Consider the following 10900-nt stretch of genomic DNA (forward strand, 5'->3'; position numbering starts at 1 on the left):
GCACCCTCAGGTCATCACGACAGTCTCCACCCATCCTATCTCTTCTCCCTTAGACACATAGACCATTCATGATACTGTCTCTTACATTTGCCACACTTCCTCCATGTCCTCCCTTGCTTCTGTGCACGTTCATCCACCTCCCTCTCCCCTACTCCCATTCCTCCTTCCTCACATGTACCTCCCACTCCCCCCAACTCTGCCCATCCCTCCCCTCTGTAACTTGTTCCTTCTTGCTCTTCTATCCCGTCAGTCCTCGATCTCCCTACACCTCATGGATATTCTCGCCCTGACCGTCATGTGCACCTGCCACCTTCTTCCCAGTCTTAATTCTTGTTTCCCCTCATGGCTCTTCTACAGTGGAATATACACAGGTTTGCCTCCCATCGTCCTTCCTTGCGATACCTCATATTTGTTCCCGAACTTCTAATTGTATCTCTCCAGGAAACTTTTCTCCGTGCTTCCCCTGTTCCTGTTCCAGATTTTACTTTTCTTGGTCCTCCTCCTCCTTCCTCTGCTGCCCTTCTCATCCGCAACACTGCTCCATTTGAACCCCTTTCTGTCTCTTCCACAATCCCTCATATTCCGCTCATCTTTTTCTTCACCGCTTGGGTCACTGTCTGCTCTCTCTATTTCTCTCCCTGTTTCTTTTGATTTTTCTGCCTTTTTCTCCTAACTTTATTCCCTTCCATCTCTGATTCTCCTCCTTGAAGACTTCATAGAGTGTATGTGAGTGAGGTGGAGGGGAGGGGAGAGGGAGACTGAGGATGAGATGGAGGGATGGAGAGGTACTGTATATGAGAGGTGTGAGCTAGAGTGGGGGGCAGTGAAATAGGGGAGGGGGATGGCGACATGGAGGCAAATTGTTTGTGGCCACCCCTTATGGGACTGAGGCATGTGGCTATAGATAGATAGACAAACTATATTGTATTTGTATTTTGTTATTTAATATATGGAGAACATTACAACTTTTATCATATTATTAAGTGATGTATCATAGTGTTAAGTGATGCCATAACAAATATTTAATACAAAGAGTAACTACAAGATGTTGCTACTCCTCACCCTGCCCTAGGGCGGGAAAGGAGGTGCGGCTGATGATGATGATGATAACGATAACTACAAGATATTTCAGAAGTTCTGGGAACCACACCTATCCACTAGTCATTGCTTACTTAAAAAATATAGTTGCTCTTATCATTTATTACATATCTTTGTGTTGCCTTGTCTATAAATCAACATCTTCATTTAGCTGTGTCTCATACAACATCGTTTTCTCTCTACTGTAAAGAGTATTGCAGATGTGTTGGTATTCATTCTTCTATACTCCCTTCACCTTAAATTGGCACAGATTTTCCTTTTGCACCTTATTTCATGTAGCTTACTGGCAGAAAAAGGCTATACAACGGCTGTGCATCCTTTCCACTGCACTTCTTCATGACTAGCATCATATTCCAGTGTCAATCTATTGCCACAGTCCAGAATTCATGATGAAGAGATGGCAATTTTAAGCCAAGTTAGAGTGAAAAGAGTATAATTTTAGGCCAAGTTAGAGTGAAAAGAGTATAATTTTAGGCCAAGTTAGAGTGGAAAAAAGAGTGTAATTTTAGGCCAAGTTAGAGTGAAAAGAGTACATTTTAGGCCAAGTCAGAGTGAAAAGAGTATTATTTTAGGCCAAGTCAGAGTGAAAAGAGTAAATTTTAGGCCAAGTTAGAGTGATAAGAATGTAATTTTTGGCCAAGTTAGAGTGAAAAAGAGTAGCATATTAGGCCAAGTCAGAGTGAAAAGAGTATAATTTTAGGCCAAGTTAGAGTGAAAAGGGTATAATTTTAGGCCAAGTTAGAGTGAAAAGAGTATAATTTTAGGCCAAGTTAGAGTGAAAAGAGTATAATTTTAGGCCAAGTTAGAGTGAAAAGAGTATAATTTTAGGCCAAGTTAGAGTGATAAAAGTATAATTTTAGGCCAAGTTAGAGTGAAAAGAGTGTAATTTTAGGCCAAGTTAGAGTGAAAGGAGTATTCTGTGGTGTATATAACAGTCTACTTCAACAACGTGTATACCTTAGACCTAATTAGCAGTCTACCTTAGGCTACAGAATGGCAGTGAGGTAGTAGACCATCAGTAGGTGTACCTTGCTGGTTACATAATTAGTCTGTACTCATTTGTAAACTCTAGTACAGGTATACATCAATTATTTTACAGAGAGGAGTGTGTGTGTTTTTGTAATGGAAGCACACACACAGACACGCACGCACGCACACGCACACACACACACACACACACACGGTAAATATTCCCAAGCCTCTTTTGTTTAATTTGCTACCTTCTGAAGTTAAATATTGCTCCCACACAGAGAGAGAGAGAGAGAGCGGTGGATATTGTGCAGTGACAGTGTGGGAGGGAGACAGAGGTGTATTGGTTAGCACATCCAATTTGAACCTGAAAGAACCTTAGATCAATTCTCCAGCATCTTCACGGCACCAGTCCTCCACTTCCACCCAGGCGCTATACTCCGTTTAGTTGCACTTGACAAAAATGCATAACCTCTTACAGCTCAGTTGTTGGCTGGTCAGAATGGGGTATAAATTTCACTAGTAACCAAGGAGACTCAGGTCCAGTTCTGCCACATGGAAATAAACGGACTATAATGAAGAGGGTATTACAGTGTCTCCTGACTGGCCCTGGTGGCTTCCACTACTGGCCAGGCGTCAGGCACCGGTGGTTCTTGATCAATAAACGAGAGTCCCGGTGGGTTGTAGGCCTGTCCTGTGTGTGGGTCCTGGCCATTGCGTAGGGCATTATTGGGTCCCGGTGAGCTGAAGGCCTGTCCTGCATGTGCGTCCTGGCCATTGCGTAGGACATTATTGGTATTTTTTGTACTGGTGTGGGGTGCAAGGCTGCTGTCCCCGGCTGTGTTTGTACTAAAGGCATGGCACCAATCCCGCGTCCGCTCCACCTCCTGCGTCACCACCACAAACAGCTCCTTGTCCTTGTGCTGCAGCTCCTCTCGAAGGTACCTGATTAACTCCTCCTCCTGAAATGATAGGTGAAAGGTGAGATGTGGGAGATGGAAGGTGAAATGTGGGAGTTAGAGGTGTAAATGCAAGAGTTGAAATGTAATGCAAGAGTTGGAACGTGAAATCTGAGAGATGGAAGGTGAAATATTGGAGACTTGAAGTGAAATGTGTGAGACGGAAGGTGAAATGTTGGAGACGGAAGGTGAAATGTGTGAGATGGAAGGTGAAATGTGAGAGACAGAAGGTGAAATGTGACTGACAGAAGGTGAAATGTTGGAGACGGAAGGTGAAATGTTGGAGACGGAAGGTGAAATGTGAGAGACAGAAGGTGAAATATTGGAGACGGAAGGTGAAATGTTGGAGACAGAAAGTGAAATATTGGAGACAGAAGGTGAAATGCCAGAGTTCTATCTATCTACTGCCAGATGCCTTAATCCCGCAAGGGGTGGCCACAAACAAACCACCTCCATGTTGCCCTGTCCCCTGCCATTTTGCTGCCCTCCCCCCAGCTCACACACCCCAGAGTTGCAAGTTGAAATGGCAGAGTTGGAAGTTGAAATCGAAGAGTTGAAAGTGGTTTATCAATTCCTCTTCCTAATATGAAAGAGGTGAGAGCTGAAATATGAGTTGCAAGTTGAAATGGAAGAGTTGGAGGTTTGTTTATGTATATTGTATTCTGTGCCAAAATACTGAGAAATCTGCATCAACTACAGTGGTTTTATGTAAAGCACGATTTTGCTTGTGTACGAGATGATAAGGAAGAAATGGATGTGCTAATGCTGCATGTACGTGTTCTGTATTACCATCATCATCATCATTAGCCTATCACCACCACCATCATCACTCCTCCTCCTCCTCATCATCATCATCATTATTAATACCACCATACAGCCATACACACACTATTCCTATAATTTCAGGAGTATATAGCTCTGAATCTAAGTTGTAACATGCCCCTGATGCTGCATATGGCTATCCAGTGTTTGTAGCTGTGTTTCTAGCTTTACACACCTGTCTTCCTTCATACAGCTTTACACACCTGTCCTACTGTATGATCTCCGGAGTGTCCAGCTTTGAATCTTAAGTTGTAATAAATGCCTGTGATGCTGCGTATGGCTATCCAGTGTATGTAGCTGTGTTTCTAGCTTTACACACCTGTCCTCCTTCATACAGCTTTACACACCTGTCCTATGACCTCCGGAGTGTCCAGCTTTGAGTCAAGGTTGTAGTAGATGCCCCTGATGCTGCGTATGGCTATCCAGTGCTTCCTCCTGAGTGGCAGTTGCACGGGACCCAGACGGTACTCTGATGGCACGTTCAAAATGAAGCCCACCACCTTCTCCGGCATGATCACCTGTGGGTCTCTGTTGGGGGGAAGGGAAAACAGTTGGTGAGTAGATTAGCATTAGTTTTATTATTACTACTGTTATTACTTTCCATCATCATCATCATCATCATCTGGACCTCCTTTCTCATCCTAGGGCGGAGTGAGGAGTAGCTAAGTCCAGACAGCTCAAATTTGCCCAGTCCAATAGACCAGGCTTCCATTCACTCATCATTCAAGCCCCTGGAATCCTGGCTCTATCTGATACACCAAAAACATTCACCATGTTCTATTGCTTCAACCTCACTCAAATGCTCTCTCCTTGTTAGTATCTCATTCTCCATTCCCCCAACTTACACTCTTCTTTCTCTTATACCTCTCCACTCCATCCCTCCACCTCATCCTTGGTCTCCCCCTCCCTCTCCTCCCCTCCACCTCACTCACATACACTCCTCATCCTTCCAACTCACACCCCTTCTCTCTCATATACCTTTCCACTCCATCCCTGCATCTCATCCTCGGTCTCCCCTTCCTAAACTTACATTCTCTGCCATTACCATGTCCTTTCCCCAACACACACCTCTCTCTCATATACCTCTCCACTCCATCCCTGCATCTCATCCTCAGTCTCCCTCTCCCAGACTTACTTTCTCTTATCGAACCAGACCACGCCACATCCTTTGGTGGTCAGCGCGGCCATGATAACATTAATATCATAGTTGCCGGTGCCGAGGAGTGACTTGTGGGGGTTGAACCAGTTGTCCGGTGAGAGGGCATAGCAGATGTGGTCCAGCTCACTCTTGGCGAACGCACCGCTGTCTTGGAAGAGGTTGTTGAGTGAGTGGAGGGCGCACAGCTCCTTAATCTGCAATACAATGGTGCTGTGACAGTGTGCTGTTAAGCTGGGACATCTTGTGCTGCTTCTGCTGCATAATAACATCCCTCATCCATATAACCAACCAGAGTTGGCATTGATTAAACCAAACTTATTTAATCATGTGATTAAATCATTGATTTTTTTTGCTAAAAAAAAAAAAAATCATGATTGTTTTTTTTTAATTTTTTTGATTTTTTAAATCTAAAAGTTAACAAAAATAAAATATGAAGGTTTACAAAAGCTGTGTAACCCTTTGTGGTGTCATTCATGAATTCCAATACATAAGCATTAAGTCAGCAGATTTTGGAGAATGATGCCATTAGATATTGCTGCATATGACAGGAAATATTATTACATTTGTGCCACTAAGTATTCAAATGATTTGTACAGGTGAAATACTTAGCCATACATCACAGACCCCAGCCATAACACTAGGTAGGCTCTGCTGGCTGACTTAAGGCCATGGCAGTATAATATCAGCTTAAGATGTTTCTGTGTGGTAATATAATCAGCTTTGGAATATCTATCTATCCATCTATCTATCTATTGCCGGATGCCATAATCCCGTACGGGGTGGCCATTTGACTCCGAGTTATTTGTTTTACAGGGAGGGGCACTAACCCTCACCAACCCACTTGACATGTAGGGAGCACGTATGGTTTGGTTATATGGTTACCACCCAGCGTTGTAAATGGTTTCTTGGCTTACAGGAAACCATTTGGCTTGTCACTCAATGTAAAGCCACCTGTAACGGAAAGAAAAGCAATAAGAAGTGACAGGAAAGATGGGAGAAATAGGAAGAGAGGAGGGCAGGCACAGAAAAAGAATGATAAGGGCTAATGAAGAAGTAGGCAGCACTACTGCATGTATTACCACTGGCAACTCAGCCTTAACCAGCAGTGTACAGACAGCACTGGAACAGGTATGTAGCTGGAGTGTGGCCAGTGAACCAGCAGTGCATAGACAGGACATGAAGCGTACAGTATTCAGTAGACAGCTTTTGAAATATTAGCTATATAATAAACAGAAAAATCAATTTTAAAAAAAGAAATTGAATAAATTTAAAAAATCATTGATTTTTCTTTTTCTTTTTTTTCTAAATTAAAAAAAATCACCAACCCTGTAACCAATCCATATGTGTTCCCTACGTGACAGCAGGTGGGGTGGCGGAGGGTTAGTGCCCCTCCCTGTAAAACAACTAACTCAGAGTCAAACGGCCACCCTTTACGGGATTATGGCTTCTGGCTATAGATGGACAGACAGACATGGATAGATAGGCAGACAGATAGATAGATAGATGGATAGCCAGATAGACAGGTAGATAGACTAATAAAACCACTAAAGCCTTACCTGTTTCTCGTGGTAGATGTCCGGTGTCATGGCAACCCCAACTTGGTTTCCATCACATGCAACCCTGTCCGGCATCCACGTGCAGCAGGCACAGTCGCAGCCCGGCATCGGATGTCAACATTATAGTAACAACAACGCCTGAAAGTTATACCGTATAGTAAGTCCTTCATGTATACTCTCTCTCTCTCTCTCTCTCTCTCTCTCTCTCTCTCTCTCATTCTTATATTTTTTTTTTTTTAAGGAGAGTGTATGTGTGTGAGGTGGAGGGGGGGAGAGGAAGGGGGAGGCCAAGGATGAGATGGAAGGATGGAGTGGAGAGGTATATGAGAGAGGGGAGTGTGAGCTGGGAGCAGGGCAGTGAAATGGCAGGGGACAGGGTGACATGGAGGCGATTTGTTTGTGGCCATCCCTTACGGGATCAAGGCATCTGGCAATAGACAGATAGATAATTTGGTGTTGGAGAGGAACCCCTTCACCTGGTGGTACTGACAAAACTGAGCATCAACACTTCAGGTATGCAACAGGTCAACTCTGGAACTGTACCTATTTCCTCTGTTTTTACATCCTACTGTCTATGACCTCCAGTGTAGGTAGGAGGTAAGTTAACTATTACTCCCAGTCCTTCATGTACCGGTATGCAACAGGTCAGCTCTGGGACTGGCTCCCTCTGTCTGTACTTCCTACTGCCTATGATCTCCAGTCTTTCAAACGCAGTGTATCCAGGCATCTCAAAATGAACGGATCGTGAATTTGGCTGTTATCTTGTTTTTGTTTTTAATTGGAGGGAACAGTTTGTGGGCAGAATGCCTTAGGTTCCTTCTTCCTTGCATAAAAAAAAAATGATACAAAGATTTCAGTGTGCATCGGTACAAATGAATAAAAACTGATATATAGGACTTTCACCTCAACTTGGCCAAGATTTTTTTCTTGGCTTATTTCATGTGCTCAGTGGCAGGATAAGACAATACTATGGCTACATCCTTCCCATGGCACTTCTTCATGACTAGCATCATGTTCTAGTATTAATCTCTTGCTACAACTCAGTATTCAAGATGAAGAGATGGCTGTTTTTGGCCAAGTTGGAGTGCGAAGAATATAGTAAGTTAATATCTTTTTAATCCTGGGACACCAATATTCATAAGTGGGCTAAATAATGGAGACAGGGATAAGGGACTGGAAAGGGAGGCTGCCAGAGATCGAGCAGCGTGGATAGCCGCCATTAGGTGACCAGGGCTGATCCATGCAAGGATGTTGGAGGCTTTATGAACGAAACAAAAAAAAATAAACATCGTATAGCAGATTCTTAGTTAATCAAGACTATACAACATCCCTCCTCCTCTTCCTCTTATACCTCTCACTTGCCTCTTCTAGTTAATATTTCTAAGCTAACAGAGGCATGATGTTTTTTTCTTTCTCTTTTTTTAATGCAAGGAGGAAGGAAGAGGGAGGCGTAGACCGAGGGTGAGGTGAAGGGATGGAGTTGAGAGGTATATGAGGGAGGGGGGAGTGAGTTGGGGGGAGGGCAGTTAAATGGTGGGTGACAGAATGACATGGAGGCTTTTTGTCTGTGGCCACCCTTTGCGGGATTAGGGCATCAGGCTATAGATAGATAGATAGAAGAAGGAACCAAAGGCCAGGAACATGAAAGATTGTTCCCTCCAAGAAAATACAAAAACAAAATAACACAGAGCCAAGTTCAAGATCCGTTCATTTTCAGATGCCTGGACACAATTACTGACGAATACCTTTATTATCGGCTCATATTCTTGTTGGTTAAGAAAGCTCCCTAACACCTTTTCCTTTGCTGTTTATTTTTTTTGGATATTTCTGGCTGATATTTTGTTGATTATTTATACAGAGTATGGAGATATTAGAAGGATTTATGTGACACAGAAAAGGGTAGTAAGGTGTAATAAGCAAAATAAATCACTTAGGAAAAGGTGTTAGGGAGCTTCTTTAACTGACAAGAATACCGTATATGCCATAATGGTGAAATATTAGCCTCGTATTCCCGGTGGGTAAAGAATCTCCCTAACACCTCTTCCTTAGTGATTTATTTTTGGATATGGCTGGCTGATATCATTTCATATGCTATTTATGAAGAGTATAGTAAGGTTAGAATGATTTAATAAGATGGAAAAGGGTAATATATATATATTTTTTACATGGAAAAGGTAATAAGGTGTAATAAGCAAAATAAATCACTTAGGAAAAGGTGTTAGGGAGCTTCCCTAACTGATAAGAATATGTGGAGAGGATGGGGGATGATAACTGGGTGCGGAAGGTTAGACGTGTGAATGTTGGGGTGGGGTTGCAAGAGGCAGACCGAAAAAGACCCGAGACGAGGACATTGAGTGTGACCTCAGGGATAAGAGATTGTATAGGGAGGCAGCCAGAGATCAAGCAGCATGGAGAACCACTTTTAGGTGACCAAGGCCGATGTATGCAGGCATGTTGGGGCCTTTATAAACAAAACAATCGTACTTTTACCCTATCTATCTATCTATCTATTGCCAGACGCCTCAATCCCGTTTGGGGTGGCCACAAACAAATCGCCTCCAAGTCGCCCTGTCCCCGGCCATTTCACTGCCCTGCTCCCAACTCACACCCTAACTTGGCCCAAATTAATGGTGATTTAATTCCCCCAGGCCCCTAACTCACTTCCAGTTAAATAAAACCATCTGGTGTTGATCAGAATAATACCAGTTAACACCAGAACTGTCCACACCATGCAGGGGTTAGGCTAAATAATTGGATTAAAAAATTGGAAGGGGTGGGGCGAGTGAACACAACTCTTCATTAAAACATTTCGTGCCTACAGGTCGCCATCTTTAAAAAATACATTGAAAAACTGGTTAATTTTGAGTTAGTGCTTGGCTTCTGGCAATTACTGATATATAAATAAGGTCATGGACTGTTAAATGTGTGATTAGTGTATACAAACGAGGTCATGAACTGGTAATTACGTGAGGCTAATACTCACGGGATATTTGGGCCGTGGGTATAATGACCTTCCACCTGTCGATCAGTTTAATGGGTTTTCCTGAATTAAAACCATCAGAATATAATATAAAACACTGATATTTCAATTGTCCCACCAGGCCTGGACATACCTAATTGTTAATCTGTCAAAATACTGCACATTTAGGACCATTCGCCATGTGACATATTTCGCCACTAAAATTCACCACCATTTTGCCAGCCAGCCTTCTTGCCATCCATGGAAACCGACCAATTGTAAGGAAACATATTAATTTCTTTATTTTTTAACTTTGATTAAAATTACTCCTTGAATGCCGAGTTGTAGCATTTTCTTTTTCTGTAACTGAGCAGCATGAAATAGTGGCAAATGAACGAATATCTAGGCCAAGTTTAGGGGAAAAGGGTGTTACAGATGCTGTTAATCCATATACGTATCATCATTGTCCTTCAGAAAGCATAAAAGTACCCTTGTTGTAGGCTACATTATTTCTGTTTGATGGCGATTTCACTTTTTGTTATTTTCTTGTTATTTCCAGATATGTATCGTGTTGGCTACTTTGCATAATTAAGTCTTCCTGGGCTGCGATTCTCTTGTGTGACGGAAGCAAGCACGTTCGTCGACCACGTAACCTGCGTCGCATTACAAAACAGTGGAAGGGGTAAAAGGATTCGACGTGGTGAGGTGAGAAATGGATGAAATGAGCTGGAAATTTGATGGGCAGTGGGGCTGGGGCAGGGGAGTATACTAAATGTAAGCTGTAAGATTATTTCAAAATGCCCTTTTAAAAGTATGCAGAAAAAAAAAATGATGGTAGGATTTAGACAAAGGTGGAGTGAACTCCATGAGGCACTTGGCTGTGGTGTACTTATCTCTTTTCTCCCCTAGATGTTACCTTTAGGCACGGACTTAGGGGAAAGGGGCGTGGGAGCCATCCCTCCCCCCCTTCGCTATTTTCAGACGACCAAAGATTACAAAAAATACTAGGCTATTATTTAACAGACTAAACAACCTTTTATAAAATGTTTTCACATAATCATTTCACTGAATAAAACAAATAAGTTCATGTGGATCTGTTCGTTTATACGAAATCAGCTATCACACAGTCATTTCACTGAATAAACGAAATAATGTGGATCTGTTTGTTTCAACGAATTAAATGGTAGGCTAATGTTGCTGGTGCTGGGAATCACGGCCCACTTACCCCAAAGTGCTTGCTCTTTCCTACTGACCAGCCAACAAAGTGTGGATAGTCTGAGTCCTTGGTCTGAGTCGACTGGCATATGCTGTCCTCAGGGATTCGAGCTGTGTCGGTATCGGGTCGACAAATAGTTCGGATTAGGTAGAGGAGTCCATA

The 10900-nt window shown here is 42.8% G+C and overlaps 1 protein-coding gene across 1 annotated transcript; it reads right to left on the minus strand.

The window, feature by feature from the left end:
- Positions 1 to 2654: 2654 nt before the first annotated feature.
- LOC145396182 (josephin-1-like) lies at positions 2655 to 9607 on the minus strand. The gene is made up of 5 exons (XM_080269621.1): positions 9547 to 9607; positions 6564 to 6701; positions 4984 to 5201; positions 4196 to 4376; positions 2655 to 3029 (listed from the first exon to the last, which is right to left on the minus strand). The coding sequence occupies exons 2-5, from the start codon at positions 6669 to 6671 to the stop codon at positions 2655 to 2657; spliced, it is 882 nt and encodes a 293-aa protein (XP_080125747.1). The 5' UTR covers positions 6672 to 6701; positions 9547 to 9607.
- Between the last annotated feature and the right edge of the window lie 1293 nt (positions 9608 to 10900).

This window comes from Coenobita brevimanus, chromosome 35 (assembly GCF_032717465.1).
Source record: "Coenobita brevimanus isolate Jiangsu-jjx chromosome 35, ASM3271746v2, whole genome shotgun sequence".
Classification (NCBI taxonomy): Eukaryota; Metazoa; Arthropoda; class Malacostraca; order Decapoda; family Coenobitidae; genus Coenobita; species Coenobita brevimanus.